This window comes from Tursiops truncatus, chromosome 7, assembly GCF_011762595.2.
Source record: "Tursiops truncatus isolate mTurTru1 chromosome 7, mTurTru1.mat.Y, whole genome shotgun sequence".
Taxonomy (NCBI): Eukaryota; Metazoa; Chordata; class Mammalia; order Artiodactyla; family Delphinidae; genus Tursiops; species Tursiops truncatus.
In genome coordinates this window covers 71,395,841-71,420,012 of record NC_047040.1, presented here as the reverse complement: position 1 = coordinate 71,420,012, position 24,172 = coordinate 71,395,841, and the positions used below count along the sequence as shown (strand labels likewise).

Genomic DNA, 24,172 nt, shown 5'->3' with positions numbered 1-24,172 from the left:
TCAGTGCACAACGTATGCAGCCTTTTAGACCAGCCCTATATCTTACTTTTCAATACATCTCCGTGGGCAGAGCACCAGCTTATTACATACAAGGCTCAGAAAAGAGGCAAAAATGGCCTACAATGCTAAGAGGAATGCTACAGCTTTATTTAAAAAAAAAAAAGATTCTCTATTAATTATAGCCAAAATCTTTAGCAGCATAAACATTCCTGTTTGTGCTACATGTATGTAGTTTAGTGCTGGGAGTTAATAGGAGACTAGCATTCTTTGCTGGGCTATGAAATGAATGAGAAGTACCCAAGATCAGGGCTTGAGATGTGGCAAACTGCTATTCTAATCCCTTTGCAGAGTGGCTTAATTTCAGTCTGCTGATTCGGAAAGGGATAAAAAGCCCTTTAATAACGTTCACGGGCTTCTGCTCACCCAACCCCATCTGAATTTTTAATTCTTCCCTCCCTCTCTTCTTTTCATTGGCTGAGGAGACATGGCAGCTCCTGATTCCAGCTCCATCTTCGACTGGAATAAATAAAAAGAAGTGCTCAGCTACCTATGTCTATTAGACATTTTTCTTAAGCTAAACGATAAAGCACCTGATCTTTCAACAGTGGAAAGATGACTGCTGCTAAAAATGACATACCTCACGAAATTCATTCACTGGAGTAAGATTTTATGATCTCTGGTTTCTTTTAGTCTGATATGAGAGATGCTGTGTGCAGAAAAAAATGTCACATTCCGTCACCCAATCCTGGCAGTGGGACTGAAAACTTACGTCATGACTGGAGAGTCCAATCCATAAGGAAGTGTTATGAAGGACCGCCTGCACAGTCAGGAAGGCCTGCTGGTAAGGGTCTGTGATGCTCACCAGCTGCATGTTTTCTTTCTGGCACTCCTTGAGAGCATCAGTCCAAGTCAGAGTCTTCAGCATTATTTTGTACAGATTATTTTGATACTTCACAGTTTCTGAAGTATTCTGCAAGGTCTGTCTGCTTTCAATTTCTGTGTGTAAAAGAAAAATAAAGCCACAAAAACCACCTACTTGGCAAGTCATGGGACATTCTTTCAAATTTCTCCCTGTAATAATGTACTTTAGGTATTACTTATCTATTCATTTATTTTAGACTTTGGGTGGGAGAACTAGGTATGTTTTGCTGTATACCTTAGGTAAATTTGTGAACCACAAATTTGTTTTTTACAATTAGAACAAAATTCTGATTTAGTTGATCTGATTTAGGAAGGAGAAAAGCTATAAATAAAAGTAAACTGCAATAGAAGAAAAGCTATAAATAAAAGTAGACGACTTCTAATGGCAATAAGATTACCATTTCAGATGGGTGTCGAATTCTTCCTTTGTTTGAACTGCTTCAACAGGAGGTGTTGGGTGTCCCCTTACAAGTTTTCATCTGGGAGAACCCACGAAAAAATGTATACAACCACCCCTAAGAGGATATATTTGAATTATTGATTTACAGTACCTCTCTGAAAAAGGCAGTTACTAAAAAGTATGAGACAAATGAGCAAAGATTAATTTAGCAAAAAGTTCTTCAGAAGCGCATGGAGTACTCAGAAAACTGTAAGACACTGATGAAAGAAATCAAAGATGAGACAAACAGATGGAGAGATATACCATGTTCTTGGATTAGTAGAATCAATATTGTGAAAATGATCACACTACCCAAAGCAATCTACAGATTCAATGCAATCACTAACTATCAAATTACCAATGGCATTTTTTACAGAACTAGAACAAAATATCTTAAAATTTGTATGGAGACACAAAAGACCCCGAATAGCCAAAGCAGTCTTGAGGGAATAAAACTAAGCAGAAGGAATCAGACTCCCTGACTTCACACTATACTACAAAGCTACAGTCATCAAGACAATATGGTACTGGCACAAAAACAAAAATATAGATCAGGGCTTTCCTGGTGGTGCAGTGGTTGAGAGTCTGCCTGCCAATGCAGGAGACATGGGTTCGAGCCCTGGTCTGGGAGGATCCCACATGCTGCGGAGCGGCTGGGCCCGTGAGCCACAATTACTGAGCCTGCGCGTCTGGAGCCTGTGCTCCGCAACAACAGAGGCCGCGATGGTGAGAGGCCTGTGCACCGCAGTGAAGAGTGACCCCCGCTTGCCGCAACTAGAGAAAGCCCTCGCACAGAAACGAAGACCCAACACAGCCATAAATAAATAAGTAAATACATTTAAATATAAAAAAAGAAAAGAAAAGGGATAAAAAAATATATATATATAGATCAATGGAACAGGATAGAAAGCCCAGAGATAAACCCATGCACCCATGGTCAACTGATCTATGACAAAGGAGGCAAGGATACACAATGGAGAAAAGATAGTCTCTTCAATAAATGGTGCTGGGAAAACTGGACAGCTACATGTAAATGAATGAAATTAGAACACTCCCTAACACCATCCACAAAAATAAACTCAAAATGGATTAGAGACCTAAATGTAAGACCTGACACTATAAAACTCTTAGAGGAAAACATAGGTAGAACACTCTATGACATAAATCACAGCAACATCTTTTTTGACCCACCTCTTAGAGCAATGGAAATAAAACCGAAAATAAACAAATGGGACCTAAAGAAACTTAAAAGCTTTTGCACAGCAAAGGAAACTATAAACAAAATGAAAAGACAACCCTCGGAATGGGAGAAAATATTTGCAAATGAATCAATGGACAAAGGATTAATCTCCAAAATATATAAACAGCTCATGCAGCTCAATATTGAAAAAATAAACCACCCAATCAAAAAATGGGCGGAAGACCTAAATAGGCATTTCTCCAAAGAAGACATACAGATGGCCAAGAAGCACATGAAAAGCTGCTCAACATCACTAATTATTAGAGAAATGCAAATCAAAACTACAATGAGGTATCACCTCACACCGGTAAGAATGGTCATCATCAGAAAATCTACAAACAACAAATGCTGGAGAGGGTGTGGAGAAAAGGGAACCCTCTTGCACTGTTGGTGGGAATGTAAATTGATACAGCCACTGTGGAGAACAGTATGGAAGTGCCTTAAAAAACTAAAAATAGAATTACCATATGACCCAGCAATCCCACTACTGGGCATATACTCTGAGAAAACCGTAATTCAAAAAGAGGCATGTACCACAACGTTCACTGCAGCACTACTTACAAGAGCCAGGCCATGGAAGCAACCTAAATGCCCATCGACAGACAAATGGATAAAGAAGATGTGGTACATATATACAATGGAATATTACTCAGCCATAAAAAGGAATGAAACTGGGTCATTTGTAGAGACATGGATGGACCTAGAGACTGTTATACAGAGTGATGTAAGTCAGAAAAAGAAAAACAAATATCGTATATTAATGCAAACATGTGGAATCTAGAAAAATGGTACAGATGAACTGGTTTGCAAGGCAGAAACAGAGACACAGATGTAGAGAACAAACGTATGAATTGGGAGATTGGGATTGACATATACACACTAATATGTATAAAATAGATAATAAGAACGTGCTGTATAAAAATAAAATAAAATAAAATAAAAACCCAGAAGCACATGGATTAGCTATTTGAAGTTCTCATTACATGGCAAAGGTTTTTTTTTTAATTGTTTGTTTAAAAACTTACTGTGACCAATGAAAACGATTTAATACCTTTAAAAAAATATCTTTTTGAATATATAGATGATCCCTACTTTTAAGTAAACATTTTACTTTTATTTGGATTATAGGAGGGCATAGACAGTGATCCATTTATAATGCTTCACATCCTTTTTTTTTTTTGAGTCCTAGATTTAACCGTGATTGTTTATACCGAACTCAGTTAAAAACATTTTTTTCTCCTCCTTTCCTCATGACAGTAAAATCTGAAAAATTCCAGAGTAGAAAGGAGAACAAAATGCAACCATAATTTACTGTCATTAGATAACACCGATTAACAAACTCCATTGGATACTTAATTTTGATATTTAATTATGGCAATGATCTTGACAAAAAATCACATTCTATTTGAGCTAATTTGACTCACTGAGCCAGTATGGATTTAGTCATGCTAAAATTTTAAGGAAGCTGTATGATTACAAATTAATATTAATTTATAAGTTTTTTTGTGAAAAAGTACTGTACATATCTAACAGCATAAAGTACCATAGTTATCTAAATAATAATCTATACCTGAATATTTCTGACAGAGAGACAGAGTATGGTGTTCACTGCAGGAAGTAAAATTCCACGTCCCAGTAAAAGGTGACTTTTGGAGGTTGAGCATTAGAGCACAGTGGTAGGACCCCTCTTCATCAAAAATCTAAACAAAAAGGCAAATATGTACAAGCAATTATGAAACTAACAGTCTGAAGATCCCAGCAAGGGAACTTTATATTCCAAATTGGATTTTTCTTCCTGTAAAAAACTCCATTAAGGAGCTGACCATGAAATCACTAAGAAAATCCTGATAAACTAACTTTTTTTTTTTTTTAACATCTTTATTGGAGCATAATTGCTTTACAATGGTGTGTTAGTTTCTGCTTTATAACAAAGTGAATCAGTTATACATATACATATGTTTCCATATCTCTTCCCTCTTGTGTCTCCCTCCCTCCCACCCTCCCTATCCCACCCCTCTAGGTGGTCACAAACCACCGAGCTGATCTCCCTGTGCTATGCGGCTGCTTCCCAGTAGCTATCTATTTTACATTTGGTAGTGTATATATGTCCATGCCACTCTCTTACTTTGTCACAGCTTACCCTTCCCCCTCCCCATATCCTCAAGTCCATTCTCTAGTAGGTCTGTGTCTTCTGATAAACTTTCAAAACATGTGAAAGGGCAATTAACTTTAGAAATTATAGAACAAAATAGTGGCGATATTGATGAATACATCTTCAAAACAGATAAAGAAAAACTGTTAGAAGACAAATACACAATTATAATAATATTTAACACTCTGCTCTCCTTCTTGACGTTGCAAGTAAGCAAAAAAGTAATGACTGTTAATTCAACTCATTAGATGTTTATAAACTTTTTATAATGACAAATGGTGTACCACACAATAGAGAACTCACCTTAAAGCTTTGATCCTATACTTGTCACTATAAAACATCCATAAATAAAAGTATCTATCTAGATTTTATTCTCTGACCACAAATCAATAACATTAGACATGGAAATTTATTCAAAGTATATTGTCCCTATACTTTTCTGTATGGTTGAAACATATCACACTCAGAAAAATAAGAAAAGTAAGCTTATCCCAGGAGCTAAAAAAGTTTAAAAAAAACTGCATACTCCCATGCTATTCAATAAACATTAAAACAAAAATGAAAAAATTATAGGAAAGACTAATATGAGAAATATTACAAGAGATATGAGTAAAACTTTATGTGAAGGCAAACATGTATTATTAAATGCATTCTGATTTTTAAAGGAAAGATGAACTAAGAATTCAATATGAGATTAGAAAATCAGCAAAAATATAACTCCAAGAGAAACAGGATAGAAACATGTAGTAGTATTTGTATATCTCAAGCAATAGGAGTAGGCGGTGGAGAAAGGGGAGGAAAAAACCAGTAACATACACTAGTTTTTGTAAAAATCTAAATAAGAAAAAGTAAAAACGATTAAAATAAGACATGGAGATTTTAAAAGATAATAGCAGACACGACTTTATTCTAATACATTTGAATATCTACATGAAATAGACAACTTCCTTGAAATATACAAATTAGCATAACTGTTACAAGGAAAAGTAGAAACACTAAAATGTACCAGTAACTTTAGAGGAAATTGAAAATTAATAATAATGCTCATTTTTAAAACTATATGTCAGGTACTGTGCTTAAAAGCTTTAAATGAAATATTTTATGCAATCCTCACATTGTGCTGTAGGAACAACAGTATCAGAACTTACAGATGAAAAAATGAGACTTAAGCAAAGTTAAGTGAATTTCCTAAGGCTTACGAAATGGCTGAATGGAATTCAAACTCAACCTGACTCTAGAGTTTAGCCCTCACCTACTACACCAAATCCCTTCAGTATTAAACTATGATCTCTGAACAGGGTTCTAATATCACATGGTTTTGTATACAGTTCCTTCAAACTTTCAGGGAAAGATAATTCCCCAGACTGAGTCATAATTTCAAAACACAAAGGCAGAAAACTACCCAGTTCATCTTATGAAGCTGACATGATCAGAAAAAAAAAAAGCTTAAAAAAATTAACTCTATGAACAGAGATGAAAACATTCCCAAATAAAATTCTAACAAATCTAATTCAGTAGTAAAATAATAACCCACTCTCAGCAACTAGACTTTATGATAAGGAGATAAAAATGGTTTAATATAACATCTATTAATGTATTATACTACATATCCATAGGCCTAATGGGAAAAACTGTATGACAATTTCAATAGATGGTGAAAACAAGTTTTAGAAAATCCACTACTTATTCCTGAATAAAAATTCTAAATAAATGATATATCTTAAACAAAAAGTCCACATCAAATATAATAATGAAAGACTGCAGATATTCCCATTAAAGTCTAGATCAAGTCTAGGATGTTATTTATTACTCCTGGTATTTACCATGGTTCTGGAAATCCTACCACATGTAGTGAAGCATGAATGGTTATTTGCCAATTATGATTATCTAATTAGAAAACCCAAGAAAATCTACTGAAAAACTCTGAGAAGTAATAAGAGCTTTTAGTAGATGGATGCCTATGAAATAAATATACAAAAATACCCAAATAATAGATTTCCTACATATCAGTAAGACAGTTTTAAAAAGCTGCCATTCTCAATGGCAAAAAGAAAGAGAACTTCTCTAAAAACTTCACTGAGGAATTTAAAAGGAAGACTTGAATCAATGGAGAGATATGTTACACCATATTCTTGAGGGAAAATTAATACAAAGATGTCAATTCTTCCTAAAATGTTGTCAAATTCTTATCAGAAGTTTTCTATTGAATTGTTTAGATTGGAAATTAACTAAATAATTCTAGTTTGTCTTGAAGAATAGACAAAAACAGCTAAAATATTTTTAAAAGACATACAACAAAGGATAACTAATCCTATTATATTTTTTGAAATATGGCAACATTATAGTATTTAGATCAGTGTGGGAGCTATACAAGAATATGTCTCATACACACACAGATACATACACATGCACACTTCACATATGATAAAAAAGGCATTCTATATTGATTTTAACAGATGGAAGTATATACAACAAATGATGCTAGACAATTGGCCAGGATTAGGGAAAAGGATTAAGTAACCATTGACAACATATGCCATATACCATGGATGTATCATATTGTCAGAACAAAAAAGCAAGCTATAAAACAAAATGAAGAAAATAAAGGCATTCATTTAACTAACATTTACATGAGGGACTTTCTAACCTAAAAGCAATGGAGGGGAAAAAAAGAAATAGAGTTGAACACATACCAAAAAAATCAAAACTTATTTCTGTAATATTTTTGGTATTAGACCTAAAGAAAAAAAAAAACCTGTGAAAATATCTGCAATAAATGCAAGAAACACAGGGTTAGCACACTTAGTATTTACACAGTCATAAAATCAATAAGAAATACATGAAGGCTTTGATAAATTGTCAAAGAATAAGAAATTCACATTGGATGAAATTCAAATTATTACTGAATTTATATGTTTTCATTAGAAATCAGAGCAATACAAATGAAAATATGATATCATTTAAACTATCAAATTAGCAAGAATTTTAAAAAGATAATTCTCCTTAGAGCATTGTAGTAGAGGCAATGCAGTGGAGAAGCTAAGAATGCTGACTCTGCAGACTTGGATTTAAATGCCGACCCTGCACGCATACCCTGCATGATTTCTGGGAAGTTACATGACTCTCTCTGTTTGTCTCCACATTTCTAAGATAGGAGAGGAGTACAGACTGTTTCACATCTATTGTGCAGATTAAATGAAATAATGCATGTGATGCATTAGCAGAGTGTCTGACACATATTAGCTGCTCAATAAATGTTGGAAATTATTAACACACTGGTATGAATAGAAAAGTAATCACAATATATTGCTGACAAAAATATAAACTCATAAACCGTTCTGGAAACCAATTTGGTAACCAGAGTTTTACAACTACTTATATTTTTTGATCTGGCTATATCACTTCCTAAATCTATCTTAGGGAGGTAACCTGAAATATACGGCAAAGATTATGCATGAAGATGTTAATTGCAGCACTATTAAGAATTATGCAAAACTGGAAACAGCCAAAATACCCAGCATTGTTTAGGTAAATGATGGTATATCTATCAAGAAATATTGTGCAGCCATCAAAATGCTTATCAAGCACATCTTTTAATGGCATAAGAAACTACTTATGATATAATACTAAGTGAGAAAAGTAGATACAACAGTATATATACTATGATCTTATCTATGTCAAGAAGACAATGTATAGAAAAGCCCTAGAAGAAAAATGCTGAAATATTCATTGTAATTTCCTAGATCAGGATTCAAATATGGTTTGAGACTTATTTAGTAGCTCATGAAACCAGTTCAGTGGATCTTGATTCTTATTTGTGACAATGAAATAGAATAGGATAGAACACAGAAAATAGGTTGACTAGACTAGATCAGACTAGAGTAGAATAGAAAAGAAAGAAATATAAGCTCTAAGGGTAAGTATTATTTCCTGAAACTTTTGTTTCAATTCAATATTATATTTATATCTATGTGCTGAATGGTAATTTAAATTTATTTCTTACTATGGGTCATGAGTTAAAAGTTTAAAAGCTACCAGCCTAAGTATAAGCAGGATAAGGGTTGATATTTTTCTTTATTTTATTTACTCTTCTATAACTTCCAAATGTTCTACAATAACCAAGCATTATTTTGATATTTACTTTGTACATAATTACACATGTTGCAGAGTTCCCTTTACCACCAACGTCAACGTTGAGCAAAGTGCCATTGCATCAGGAATATCAGTTGATATTGTCTAGGATGTACTTTTGGAATTCAACTTTAAAGTTAATCTCTTAATCTTTGCCTTTTGTGCAAAAGGTGGTTTGTATCCAGTAAATAAGGAAGACAGAAGTAGTGGGCAGCAATATCATGGTACAGGGTAACTACTGTTGATATAATGCCTTCTTCCATTCTATAGCTTCTTTACATTTAGATCTTAGGGAAAAATGATCACTAACCACAGACTTTGTACGTTTTAACCTCAGGAGACTGAGGCTGACAGCTCCAAATTCCAAGATGATAAGTAAAGCATTTATATTAGCTTCTATTTGTAACTCACTATTGATGGTTTTACATGGTTATGAAATAAGTGCTATGGAATCTGATACTACTATGAAAAACTAGGGCATCTACGTGAAGGCTGTGGAAGCTCTGTTGTTCTTCTTCTTGTGACAGCATTATTGATATAATTCATAGATGGTATAATTCATTGATTTAAAGCATATATTCTATAGTTTTTAGTATATTCACAGAGTTGTGCAACCATCACCCCTAATCAATTTTAGAACATTTTCACCACCCCAGAAAGAAATCCCATATGCTTTAGGCCATCACCACCAATCCTTCTAGCCTCTTAGCCTCTGGCAACCAGTAATCTACTTTCTATCTTTATAGATTTGCCTATTTGGACGTTTCATATAAGTCGACTCATGAAATAGGCCCTTGTTCTTAATCCAATAATTTGTGGAAGACTCAGGTATTTCATAGAGCTACGTAGTTTACTGATTAAAAAAAAAAACAACCTTACATTTGTTGGTATTCTCAGCCTCCGACCAACCAATAATGGGTGAAAGTTACTGTATGTCAGCTCTCTGTTATCCATCCATTTGTTTATCTTCTCATAGGCAGTCCAGCGCAGACCAATCCATAAAGTAGCTTCCATATCCGGAAGCAAGGATGTAATAAAATCTGTCAGAAAGATTTAAAAAAAAAAAAAAAAATTTGACTTATTCAAATTAAAGATATACTAAAAATGTCAATGAATACCTCTTGCTTATCTAACTACCAGGATAATCTTTCACCTACTCTGTAAAAAGTAATTTAATAAGATTCTTTGTATGTGTTAATTCCCCACAGCCTCCCAACACAAACATGGCCTCCAGATCAGAATAAAACATGTTTACGAAAAAATTCTGCTACCTTGTTCTCTCTGGCTCAGCACTGAAGGAAGGGTTCCACCATAGGTGTGACAAGTATCGCTGGCTTCAGAAAATGTAAGAGACTTAGGTTTGATCCTTAAAAAGCACTGCAAACAAAGAACACATATGAAGTATAAGATTCCACACATGGGAAAGCTCACATAGGAAGAAAATGCCTCATCTTTTAGAAGGCTGCTAATTTTCTGTTTGTGAGATATAGACACTCACAAAGTAGTACCAAAAGAATGCAGATCTACACTCTTTTTTTTTTGAAAGATTTATTTATTATTTATTTTATTTCTTATTTTTGGCTGCGTCAGGTCTTAGTTGCGGCACGCGGGCTCTTCCTTGTGGCACTCAGGCTTCTCTCCAGTTGTGGCGCGTGGGCTCCAGGGCGCGTGGGCTCTGTAGTTTGTGGCACGTGGGCTCTAGTTGAGGCACAAGAGCTCAGTAGTTGTGGCGTGCAGGCTCAGTTGCCCCCATGGCATGTGGGATCTTAGGTCCCTGACAAGGGAGTGAAACCATGTCACGGGCATCATAAGGTGGCTTCTTTACCACTGGACCACCAGGGAAGTCCCAAGAATGCAACGCTACACTTAATTTAAGCAACTGAAGAGTAGTCCTTGAGCTACTTTAAAAAAAAATCTCCCTTTTATTGAGTGCTTCCTTCCTAAAACACTTTGCACAGTATTATCTCATTTAATTCTCACAACAAATGGGAAAACTGAGGCACAAGGACATTAAGTAACTTTACCCATAAGTGAAATAGCCATAGCATGGTATGGTCAGCATTTAGACTCTGCTCCATTTGGTTTCAAATATGTATTCTTCATCATTACCTTATATTAAAAAAACCACATTTTTAAAGAAATCATGCCCCTGTCTCTTGACAGGATATTTTAATGGGGTGAAGGGGATTAAGAGATACAAACTAATAGTTATAAAATAAATAAGTCACAGGGATGTAATGCATAGCAAAGGGAATATAGTCAGTAATTTTATAATAACTTTGTATGGTGTGTAATCTATAGAAATATCAGATCACTATGTTGTACACCTGAAACTAATATATTTTCATTCAACTATACTTCAATAAAAACAAACAAAAAAACCATAAATTTACATCAACTATGTAAATTAATCTAGTACTTTGGGGGGGGGGGAAAGATTGTCCAAATTTTAAAAAGTCAAAATATACCCCTAATATTTTAACTTTACTACAGATGCTTTCAGCTGTCAGACACACCTCTTCCTTTTTCTTCTTGATATTATGATCATGTTAGTGTGGAGTAGCATGTCCCAAATTGTGTTCCTTGAAACATGCTATAAAATGGGTTTTTTTTTTTCAGCCTCCTTACAGACTGGAATGGCCAGAGAAATATAAAGTCATTGGGTGGCTTCTAGAAAAGACTCTAGAGAGAACACCCTGAACTTGAGCTTGGAAGCCATAAGTTGAGGATGGCAGAGCAGAAAGACAAAGGAAGCCTGGTTTTGAAGACCACAGAGCTTTCATACCAACCCCAGCCTGCTTATCTTCAAACTTCTTTTATCTGAGAGAATAAATGTTTTAGCATACTATAGTAATCTTTTTAGCAGCCAAATGCATTTCCTAAGAGATACATACACCAATATGAATTGTGCATCTCAAGGAAGCAAATATAGAATGTGGCATTTCCCAAAGCTACTTAATCATAAACCCTGCTCTGGAAGCAACATCAATGATTAACATTTTGTTAGCATATGTGTATATTCCCAAAAAGTAGTTTGGGAAATGCTGGTCTAATTTGATTGGTAAATGCTGCTTGGATGTTTTCCTTAAGGGGGAAAATTTATCAGCCAGAAATTAAGCCAGTTTCCTACATGCCAAAGAGATAGTCCTGACTAGTCAATATATTACTATTCACTGAAAGATCAGCTTTGGCAGTTTAAGTGTCAGTAGCAACAGAACAGGAACACGGTACTCTGAAAGACCTGTACGCGTGATTAACTTGAGAGTTAACTTCGTTTCTGAAAATGTAGAGAATCAGGTGAGATACTGAAATATGCAGAGTCTATCTTAGTGAAGTTACTTGGTGGGATGCCATTCTGCCACAGGCCATATGACCATCATGAAAGCAATCATCATTTGCACAACGTAGCAATTCTCTTTTTACCTTATTCTGAAAAGTAATCCAATCCCCAGAGCACTGTATTTTAGCGGCAGGATCTGGACTGTATTTCTCTAATGAAGATACATTGTATTTTTCACAGACGAAGGGCAACTTCGTACTACAGTCTGCTGGTTTATGTATGTCTGAGAAATGAAAAGCAGGATTACTGTGGTGAGAATTTTCCATTCAGCACATTTTAAAACCATCCAGTAGTGAAGAAAGTCTCTTTAAATCAATCTTTCCCAAATGGTTAAAATATATTCCTTTTCTTCCCTAGTTATTTTTGTCTTCTATTATTATCATTCATATTAGTAAGTTGCAGCATACAAATATTGCCTATAAAAATGAACATACTTGGTACACACACAGTTACTATGGTTCCTGATGGCAGGAAATAGAGTTGAAGAAGGCTAATGAGGGGGAAAGGGACCTAAACTATACTTTAGAATTGTTGCCTGTTCATCTTTGTGAATTTGTCTATATCCTTATTGGTTATGAAAGTGATCAGTTTATTTCTAAGTAACTGCTTTAGGATAAAGGAAGTCGAAATATTCACAGTGAAAAGCACCTTTATTTGCATTTGGAACTTGATCTACTGTCATCAGCAATAAATCAGAATATGACGAAGCTGCCAAACATATAATCAAAAGGAAAGCGAGATCAAGCTAGTAATTGAAACTGAAGTTCACATATTACATAATTAACGTTAAAGGATTGGGAATTAACCTTACCGCTAAACCAAGTCTTGGCAGAGAGGTAAAAGCATTCCTCTCCAAATGTTATAGGAAAGTGATGAAACGGATGTCGTGAGCTGAAAGAAAATAAGAGATGTGTCAGCTCATAACGTAGTTACATGTTCCCTTCTGTTTTTTCCTGAAGTAATTTTAATTCTAAATTTAAGGTTAGGCCATTATTTTATACTACTTTTTTTTGATGCTCATTTGCTAAAGGATTTGGTTTCTCTAGTCTAGGTAGTTTATGGATTAATGTTCAAAACTAATTACAAACAGTACTCCATTTAGTAAAAAGGGATTTGGGACTGCTTCTTTTAAACGATAACTTTACAAAGGCACCATCCAGGATGTCACATACCTCAAAAAACGACGTTCTATTAGCTGGTCGGTAGTTCTCACCCACCACTTCTCCTCATCGCCAGATATCTGAAAAAAAAACCCCACAAAAACAAAACAAAACAAAAAACAACTAAACACCCATCCTTATATATGCTGACTTTTCTAGAAGAGTTTTGATTTAATACCCTGGCCCATCATAACCACAAACCACTATAATTTCCAGATATTCATTACTTTGGTCTCTAAATTATATAAACCAGGTCCTTTCACAGAAGAAAGTAGTTTAGAAACTCTTTTTATATTCACAGGCCCTAGTTTGCATACAAAAAATATGGTCACCGTAATTATGGGCATATATAAATTGAACAGTATCCTATTGCTACTAGTTATAAATTTTATAATTTATAATTATGGGCATATATAAATTGAATAGTATCCTATTGCTACTAGTTATAAATTTTAAAATATACAAATTATTTTTCCTCCAAAAAACTATTTTGCAAAATTAGTTATTATTAGAAACAGAATCTCAAGTTAACTACCAAGTTAACTTTTAGTAAAAAACGTGACAAGGAATTAGACTAATTTATATTATCTGTTGAAGCTCATCTTACCAACTGACATTAATAATTAATCTTGAATGTTTTAAAACATTAAGCAATTCTTTTTAACTTTTCTAACCCGAAGTGATGAACTTATATGTTGTTAGGCAAATTTTACTTGAGAGGAACATTTAACTTTTGTAGATTTTTGAAATTTTTTTAACAGAATAAATGTAAAAATAAGAAAATATTAAAAAATACGTTCTTTCAAATTACATTTGCTATTTTGTTTTTGATGGCTCTTAGTCCCGCAAAAGATGTTACACTAGCCAGAGAGCTGTGATTGCTAGCACAATACAGGACGGCTTCTTCATAGTTTAAACGGGGATCAGCAACAAACCAATATTCACTCCCTTCTATTACAACTGGAGGTCCATGAATTCCAGCACGCTCTAAAGAAGAAAAATAGCACAATTATGACTGCATAAACCAAACTGTACCCTCTCAGCATGGATTATTTTTCAAAACTATTTATAAATAATAATCCATTTAGATTACTGGCTCTCTTTGGCCAGGGCAGTGCTGCCTGGAAGGATCCAACCAAGGATTCCTGAGCCAGTGAGTGACTCTGTTACCCTCCTGTACTCACAGAGAAGGACAAATCCAGCCTCAGAGTCTCACCCCACACCAGCTAATCACCTTCCCTGCACGGAGATACTTCATCTCATTTGAAGACACGACAGAGAAGAAGCCGGCACTTAGGCCTGGGCTTAAGTAATTAACTAAATACGTCACTGAAAAGGTAAAAGCAGCTTTGGATACATTTTAGTTTTCTTAACTCACCTGGATTGTACCAGTCTGGCATTTTTGGAGTACGACCTGTAGAAGAAAGCAAATGGCTTAAGTTTAGTATCCAATTACAGACCATGGCGTACTAATAAGTGCCTTTAGTCTAACTCAAGAGGACTTGCAGTACGGCTGAGATTTGTCCATTTCTGGCCAAACCATCTCCTTTCATGTTAGGATCACTTCATAACACTGAATTTTGTGGGGCCCACACTAAAGTTGTTTTTGTGGCAACCAAAAAGGCAGATTTGTTAAATATTAATAGAGCATTACTAGCAGTTCTCTACCTTACATCACAGAAGTCACAAAGGAAGACTAGATGGATAAAGTATAGATAATAATTAGAAAGTACAAATAAGTAAATGAATACATTGTATACATTACATAGAAGCACTAAGGAACATGCACCAAAATAATCATCACTGTAGGATGAGGTTATTCAGGAACCATGTCTCCATCTAATGCAATTTGAATACACCTAGGTTGGTAGAGTTTATTGCCTCCCAAGATATCCTTGGAAAAAAATGTTCTGTGATCCAGTACTGAAACTTTTGAGAAAATGAGAGACAAAACTGGGAAGAAAATAATAAAATTCACCCAGCAGGAAATATGGTACCGTACAAAGAATTATGGTCTTTGAAGTTGGGTGAGTCAGTGTCTAAACGCCCTCAGACTCTGCTGCTGTGCTACTTGGGATCCGTTGTTTAACTCCCTGAGCCCCAACTTTCTAGTCTATAAAAATGAAATTCTCCTACCTAACTCACAAAGACAATGTAAAGATCATATAAGATCACCCCTATGCAAGCACCCCGCACAGGGCCAGGCACAGAACAGTTCCTCTCAGGATGCTAGCTGCTTTCCTCTCCCTTTTTATGCTGGTCATAGGTCACGTGGTTTCAAGCCAAAGACATAATCTGAGGAATTTTAGAAATTACAGGGTAAAATAGCTGTTCTTAATTTTGCTATTGTATCAGGGCCAATGCACGAGAGGACCCTACTTCGAGGACTGCCTATATATCCAGCATCTGTGGTTTTTCTCTCTAACTCAGTCCTCTGTATGTTGGATAATTTCCATTAACAATGCAAATCAGTTAAAAAAAATAGACATAGTTTCTTGTTTGTAATCTTGTCAAAGAATTCTGTTCATTTGTATGTTGGGGGAAAGCTATGGCTAACCTTTAAATTTCTTTAAATTAGTGAGAAAAGCAAAATAAAAGGTGCCTTTTTACACAGGATTGCAAACATGCATGTGTGTACAAGGTATCAAGAAACACAATATAAAAAAGTTGTGTTTATAGGTCATTTTCCTAAAAACACTTATATGAACCTTATTTTTGCTACTGTTTTTGCAACTAAAAAGGAATGTTTAAAAAGTATATATATCCATAGTGATTACGATAATTAAAAAAAAAGTAGGTTGTCAAAATATCCCTTTTAGAGAGGAGGGGACTAATTAGAACCAGCTGTATGCGGTAATAAAAAAGGCAAGAGCTAGAGAAAAGGCTTGGTGATCTGGGCTATTGAAGAGGTAAACTGCTTTAAGAAAACCAGAAAACACAGATTAATACAGAAGTGTCCAGTTGAGCAGGCTTTGGCTGTTCTAATAGCCAAGAAAATATCCAACCAGTGAATGTGACACATTGTAACTCAGAAATTTAGGGACTGTCAAAGCGGAGTTAATATAACATTTAAACCCTGGATCAAACCATCACTGATTGCTTCAAATGACTGCAAATAGGCTGAGGCAGGAAGTTCTTTAGTTTTTAATTTTGTTTCTGTATTGGAGAGAGCAGGGGTGCAATTATTTAAAAGATTTATTTATTTGGTTACCTGATTTATGTTTGCTAAGCTAGTTAATTCCCTTCTCTTTTGTTTAAAATAACAAATACATTAAAAAGAAAAAAGAAAACTATATGTTCTTCATAATATTTCCTGTGGTTACTGGTTTGTCATTTCTAAGGTTTTCCTGGTGTATACTCTAGGGTTTGCCTCAGTACTCAAACATGAGGCAGGGGAACAGCTACCAGTGAAAGCATACTTTGGAGGGAGCAGTGACACTCTCTGTGGCATGCCAAATACCAAAGAATAATAGGAGTGTCACAACTAATGCTTCAAGCCAGAGATATTGTCCAAGTTAATTATATATTAGTTACTTTGCCACTTGTTTGAAAGGTATCCAAGCTGGTTTTCCTTTTTTCTTCTTTCAGGTTTAATCAATAATCAGGACTAACTAACTCAGGTATAATTTCTCCTTTAGAAAACCCCCATCAGGGACTTGCCTGGTGGCGCAGTGGTTCACAATCCGCCTGCCAACGCAGGGGACACGGGTTCAAGCCCTGGTCTGGGAAGATCCCACATGCTGCGGAGCAACGAAGCCCATGCGCCACAACTACTGAGCCTGTGCCCTAGAGTCCATGAACCACAACTACTGAGCCCGTGACAACTACTGAAGCCTGTGCACCTAGAGCCCATGCTCCACAACAAGAGAAGCGTCCGCAATGAGAAGCCCACACATTGCAGTGAAGAACAGCCCCTGCTCGCTGCAACTAGAGAAAGCCCGCATGCAGCACCGAAGACCCAACGCAGCCAAAAATAAATAAATAAACAAATTTAAATAAATAAATAAAAATAAATTCCACACACACAAAAAAGAAAAACCCCATCAACACACACACACACACACAATTCCCCTTTTATTAATGACCCCCCAGTTTGCCCTGTGAAAGAGACTTTCCAGTTACTGCACTGCATGTTGCATCTGAAGCTCTTTTAAAGGCAAGATGGTAGCTTTGTTTAGGAAAGAAGAACAATCTCCTAATGGGCAGTTCCATGAGATAATCTTTGGGTTTCTGAGAACTTATATGAGGAATTCCCTTTAGTTTCAATGATCTGTTTACACTCAGTTCAGAAATTCATTTTGGAACTTCCTGTGCATTTACCATTATATTAATTAATTTAACGTATCTAATATCTGCTTAAAAATAATTTGGAAGTTAAAATCTTAACATTTTCTGTAATACATCCTTGACATTTTCCTACTAAAAAGTGAAGTAAAAGGATATCTATTTATTACCCTTTCTCTCTGTTTTGTCACCAAAGGCTCTACTATCAAGCTAACTGGTTTCCTGAATTTGAATGAGATAAACTACTAGTAATTTTGAGCTCACTGAAAACTGTTTCTAAATTGTAAAATTTAGATTGGGGACCTGCTTCATTCTTCCCAAGCCTGTCTTCATTTCGTCCTTCATTTTGCAACACAATAAAAATTAAAATGATTCCCTCTACTTCGTCTCTCCTTTCACTTGAAATAATCCTTCATTCCAAGACCTAATCTCCCTAAATTAGCCTTAAATTTTATCTCCTGTACAATTTCTTTCATGACAGAAGAGGAAGGTAGTCTCTAATTTCAATAAGGCAGCATTTTACTAGGGGTAGGAGTCAGGCAGGATGGAGCTTAATATATTAACTGTAGTGTCAAAGGCTTTTAAAATTATAATTATAGACTAAAATGCCCTCCTAGGTACTCTGGCTCAGCATTCACAAGTTCACACGAGAAGACTGTGAAAAGGAATAACTACATTTACCTTTTGGAATCTGGCACATCCATTCAAGTTTTGTATCACAAGCAAAAGGCCTTAAATAAATAAATTCTCTGTCATCATAGAAATACCACCTTCTTCGCCATGGCCTATTAATGACCTAAAGGAGGAAGAGGATTGTAGAATATTTTCAAGTTGATGCAGCCCTTGTACAACACTAAACTGTAAGCCCTATGGTCTTTAAGTCTGCGTTAGCTCTAGCACCTAGGATATATGTTTATGAATGAACACATGAAAGAATGCAGTGTTTAAGCAGTAACAGTCTAAGCAAGAGCCTTCAAAGGGACTGATAAAATATAGCATAGGGTCATGTTTATGTCCAAAATGCAAATTACTGGGGTTTTTTTTTTTCTGTTTTTTGTTGATATGAAATTGTAGAATCTTGCAACTTTAAATTTTGGGAAGATCAAGCTAGAAAAGAATATTTGGTTCAGTGGTTTCCAAACACCAGCCTGTGATCATAGCAGCTCTGTGAAAAGTGACATAAAACTCTGGCATCAGGGGCCCAAGTTCCACCTTTGACGTTGCTTTGTGTTTCTGGGATATTGCCCTCCTCTGTGTGGTCTAAGATGGCTCTCTACAAATTCCAGGCAGCAAGCAACAGGGAAAGGAAAGGGGAGGACAGGACCTGGTAGGAGCATCCATCAGTTTTTGGACTGCTATCTCTTAAGGGCAACATTCTGGAGGGTTAGAAGGTGGCAGGTGAGGTAAGATTCTCCTTCCAGACACTGCCCTAGCTGGCCTTGTTACTGATCAATGTCTCTTCTATTTAGTTTTTTTGGTAGGTTCTTCCAATCTTTTCACACATAGGGACACAACTTGCATAGAATGTAGTTTATTGCATCAGTGTTCTGGAAACTTCACAAACTTCTATTAAGTTTTCATTCTTTCATGTGTTAAACTGGGAATTCTATAAAAACAGCATGATACTACAGAGTGTTTTACTAAAACAGTTACTTTGAAATAATGCTTTCCAATGGCCTTCTCAGTACTTGGTCTCAACCTTCGTGCAACGTTTCTGGTCAATCATCTTCCTGAATCTCTTTCTTGGGCTTACATAGCAAAGATATTTTCTAGATGTCTCCTCCCTCCTCATCCTCTTACATTTTATAAAATGTTGGTAATCGCCTCAAATCCACTTCTTGGCCCTTTGCGATTTTTTTTTTTTTCTTTTTTTGGCCGCGCTGCGTGGCTTGTGCGATCTCAGTTCCCTGACCAGGGACTGAACCTGGGCCCTGGCAGTAAAAGCCCAGAATCCTAACCACTAGGCCATTAGAGAACTCTTTTTTTAATGAACATTTTCCTTCAACTCCAGTTTCTTTATTCTAACTTACTACAGCATATTTCTTACTGCAAGCCTGGATTCAAGACATCAGTTAAAACTAAAATGTACTACTATTTTCTCCATAAACAAATACCCCTTCTGACTGTTTCTGTAAGTGCCATACATAGCATAGTAGACCCATACACCTGGGTTTAAATTTCAGTTCTGTGATCATGTAAGTTACTCAGAGCTCACATTTCTTCCCCGTAAGATGGATACAGTAACAGTACCTACCTGACAAGGTTGCTTAAGTATTAAGTGAGATAATATATGTGACATGACTGTGCCTGGCTCATGAGTCAACAAGTGTTAGCTGCTGTATCATAACCATCATCACCGTCATTGTTACTCTCCTGGAACACTCTTGTTCTTGCATAAAACATACACTTTGTCTGTCATAGCCCTTGTAATTGCCCTTTTACTTGTCTTTACCTCCTACGAGACTGTAAGTTCTGTGAAGACAATGACTGTTTTATATCTTGTCATTGTTGACCCCCCAGAGCATCACAGACTGCTTGGACATACTACTTATGGAACGAATAAACAAATGAAGTCTGCAAAGGAAGAGGCCTAACTGGTCTTCCATGTCTTCTGGTCCTATCTTTTGCATCTTGAAATCTGCCTCAAGATGAATCTTCTCACACCCTCCGTAGTTCTTGACAAAAACCGTTAATCATGCTCTGTTGCCTACCAAAAAAATGCACAAACTCCTTAACCTGGCATCAGTCTAACTTCCCACCTTTGTTTTCAACCACAGCACCAGCTAAAACTTCTTGATCCGCATTGTTCCCCTCACTGCCCTAGCCTCTCCCTTCCACTCCCACTTTCTTTTATGCCTTACCCTATCCTACCTGTACAAACTCTATCCATCCTTAAAGGTCCAGTTGAGGTCCCACCTCTTTCTGGAAATAGGCAATAGAAATCACTTCCTCTTCTGAGTTTCACTAACCCTCCTCAGCCCACTCATTTGGAGCTTATTACTGCATAGTAACAAGAGTCGTCTTTCTTGAATATGAATTTTATCTTCTCAAATTAAGTGTCAGTTAGGTTGCTTGAGGGCTGGGCCATGGGTGTACTTCTAACCTCCCACTGCACCCAATATCATGCTCCACACGCAAAAGGCACTTCATGGGTCTGTTGCCTGACTGCACATACTGCCAGATTTATTTTTTAAATATGCAGATTTTCCAGCATTGTACTGACCTTGACAGCAGCACAGTCTCTGATATCATAATCCTGCTGAAACTCATTTGCCGTGATAATAGTAGACACCTTAAAAGACAAGAGAGGCTTGATAACTTAAGACTGATGTATAAATATCTGCAATTTAGATGTAATTTAGGCAGCTTTAATAACTCAAGTGTGTTCAAAAGCCAAGAGAGGAAAACTTTTTCATCTCTTTTTTATGTCAGGATGCTAAATCACGTGAGGACTTATAAAATGCCATGAGGTCTTCAGATTCCAAACAAAGGAGGCTACAGTTTCAGAAGTGGAGGTTAATCATGTATTAAGTTCACAGTTGGAGTCATAAAGAATCAGGAGCTTGCAAAATACTTTTTTTAAATGCATGTGTTGAAATGTTAGTTATTCGATTGACTATTCTTGGATATGCTACAGTTTGAAAATGAAGTCAAGGAATTTTACATTTCGAAAGAACACACAATGACTTGACACAACGGTAATGTGGAGCAAATATTTAATACCTGAGAATAATTTGCTCCTCTAAGTGTTACCTAAAACCTCTCCTTAGGATAATGTAAACATTTGAAATAATATTTAAGGACTTTTTAAGGTTCTCCTGAATTGTTTCCTCCAATTAAAATTCTTTCTTTTTTATATAACTCATATTTTTAAATAATAAAAATAAATGTTGCTCATTATGAAAAAAAGGGAAAAAAAACAAAGAAAAAGAAAAAAAATCACTTTTACTACCCCAAAATTACCGCTATATTTATACATCTATATTTTTATGTATTTTGGATTATATGTAGAGAGACTATGTGTATGGTTATTTTTTTAATAAAAGTGAGATTAGTAACTTATTTTCCCCCACTTCATATATGTGAATCTATTTCCATTTCAATAAAGATACATCTACATAACTTAATGGTTGTATGACTATATTAATTAACAATCAACTTTCTTGTTATTGAAATAAATACTCTTTCCATATTATCCTAAACGAGAAAGATTAAACTTACTGGTGTATGATCACTCCATTGCCAGGATCCTTGTAAGTCAGGGCTCCTTTTATTCAAACCTATCCAAAGCCAACGCTGGTCACTATGTGAAAAGGAAGTGTTAAGAAAATTTGAGCACAGCATTTGGCAAAAACATTTAGCATCCACATCTCTAAAATGCTTAAGACATGTAAGCTTATTCAGAAGTCCTTCTCACTAACTGAGAAACATAGTTTCAAGCTATATAAACAAGTCTCCTGAAATGAAACTGAACCCTATTTACAGGGTAGCTATCAAAAAAGTACCAGACTTTTTTAAACTAAATTTTATGTTATTTTCTTCATATGAAAGGCAAAAACTATTCTGCTTTGAAAAACTTAGGAGGGGGAAAAAAGTGTATGATTAATTCAAAACTTTTACTGAAGAGCTTCAATTTTAGATAATGTTTTCAGATACAAAAACAACCATAGCATTTCCTTAAAGCATTTGTCTATAACTATCAAGTATCTTTTCTTTAAAATGAAGAACTTGGCTAACCTTTGGCTTGGCTAACCTTTTATTAAATGAGATTTAAAAAAAAATTTAATTCCCTCTGCCCACTAAGTTTAAAGTAAAACAAGCATTCAAGTATCAATATTTTCTAAATACCAAACTCCATGGGTTATACCAGAGCAATATAATTAAGCAATCACTTAAGTGAATATATTTAACCGTCATAACTATGATGCTTTTATGTACAAGGCATTGAGCTATGTGCAATGATGATACAGAAAAGTACAAGACATAATATCTACCCTCAAGTGGCATATAAACTAGTCAGGGAGACAAGATATATATGAACAAAGAAAATATGAGGCCATTTTTGAAAAACATCAAATGATAAAAATTTGCATACATTTTAAGCACTACAAAAATTTCGGAAAAAGGAGAGGTCACTGTGGACTGTAGGAAGTCAGGAAACATTTTGTAGAGTTAATAGGACAAAAGACAGTCTTTGAAGAATTGCCAACATTTCTTTCGAGCCATAATCTAAGTGTTTACCACGTGCCAGTATTCAGGTTGGCTGAGCAGAGAAAGGATAGGCATTCCAAGGAAGAATACATACAACAACATATAGAGGCAGGGACATACATTGTAAGTGATCCCTTCCCCTCAATTAAACTTATACTCAAACCAGGGAGATATTTTCAATAAATTGAAGCGATATAACCATAAGAAATTTCTCCACCTCTAACTTCATTTGAAAATACTCTCTAAAATATAGTATACTTCTTAGGCCTTAAAAAGTAGACCATTTACCATGCAATTTTTTTTTTGGTGGGGGTGGTGGGTTGGTGATGCTGGTTATTTCCATATAATTTAACCTTCTGATTGTATATGTCATGTACCACCAGTACAAGAGTGAATGTTATATATGCAAAACAATGCATACATAAATGCTAAGTATAAATAGAACACATATTAGAAAAGGGGTAGAACCCAAATCTAAAGTTAATCCCTACTCTCAAGTTCAGTAGAATATATGGAACATATGGAACGTACAGTTACAAGACTGCTGGGAAACACAGTAAGTCTGCATTTAAAAATATTTGCCAGTGAATCCAAGGCAGGAACAAACTTAATTTTAAATTAATTTCTCACTTTTTAATGAAATAACTGCTTTTCTTTGTCTCTTTCCTCTGTTCAACATTCCCTCATATTTTAACATCAATAAGCATGTTTTTCACCTTACCAACCTCAAGCTTTTCAACTTACTGCAATGGAATATGAGGGCGGTCCCCTTTCAGTTTTTATTGTTTTACTGTTTTCTTTCAGAAAGAAAGATTACCAATTTGCAGAGTTAAGATAACTCCAGTGGAGACAATTAAGTCTAGTTTGAATTTAGCAGCTAAAAAAGGATTTTGCAGTTTGTGTCTTCAACTAATCAGAGATTTCCTACGGACTTCCAAATGTATCATACTTTCTGATTGCTGGATTTCTAAACCACCAGGTCTAGATAATTGCCATATACATTATAATTAAAGTCAGACAGCTAAAATAAAGAGGAGGTCAAGTTTGCTTCCTCAAACTTCACTTCTTTCTAATTTTTGTAGATTATGTATTTGGGCCTGGAGAATTTGTGCGGAATTTTGTGTTTCCCTAAAGTAAGCATTAGATATTTTATCTTCTTTGCACAATCAACAGTACGACTGCAAGATGATCAAAGATCGTTTGCCATCTGCATTTATTCTATAGGCAGCTCCCACAGAAAGCTTCTTTAGGGGTCTGTCCCCACCATTTCCACTCAGTCTGCTCTTAGCTCCCC

The 24,172-nt window shown here is 35.5% G+C and overlaps 1 protein-coding gene across 2 annotated transcripts in view; it reads right to left on the bottom strand.

Moving 5' to 3' along the window:
* LOC101316502 (lymphocyte antigen 75) overlaps window positions 1-24,172 on the bottom strand; it is a 131,487-nt gene that overhangs the window by 65,655 nt on the left and 41,660 nt on the right. For both annotated transcript variants that reach the window (XM_019922515.3, XM_019922513.3), the window contains exons 14-25: window positions 21,889-21,970; window positions 20,891-20,959; window positions 18,349-18,463; window positions 14,762-14,797; window positions 14,195-14,370; window positions 13,396-13,463; window positions 13,035-13,114; window positions 12,307-12,446; window positions 10,155-10,260; window positions 9,763-9,923; window positions 4,171-4,300; window positions 770-996 (exon numbers count right to left, since the gene is read on the bottom strand). In XM_019922515.3, coding sequence (XP_019778074.2) covers window positions 770-996; window positions 4,171-4,300; window positions 9,763-9,923; window positions 10,155-10,260; window positions 12,307-12,446; window positions 13,035-13,114; window positions 13,396-13,463; window positions 14,195-14,370; window positions 14,762-14,797; window positions 18,349-18,463; window positions 20,891-20,959; window positions 21,889-21,970 — 1,390 coding nt within the window. The remainder of the gene's footprint in view (window positions 1-769; window positions 997-4,170; window positions 4,301-9,762; window positions 9,924-10,154; window positions 10,261-12,306; window positions 12,447-13,034; window positions 13,115-13,395; window positions 13,464-14,194; window positions 14,371-14,761; window positions 14,798-18,348; window positions 18,464-20,890; window positions 20,960-21,888; window positions 21,971-24,172) is intronic.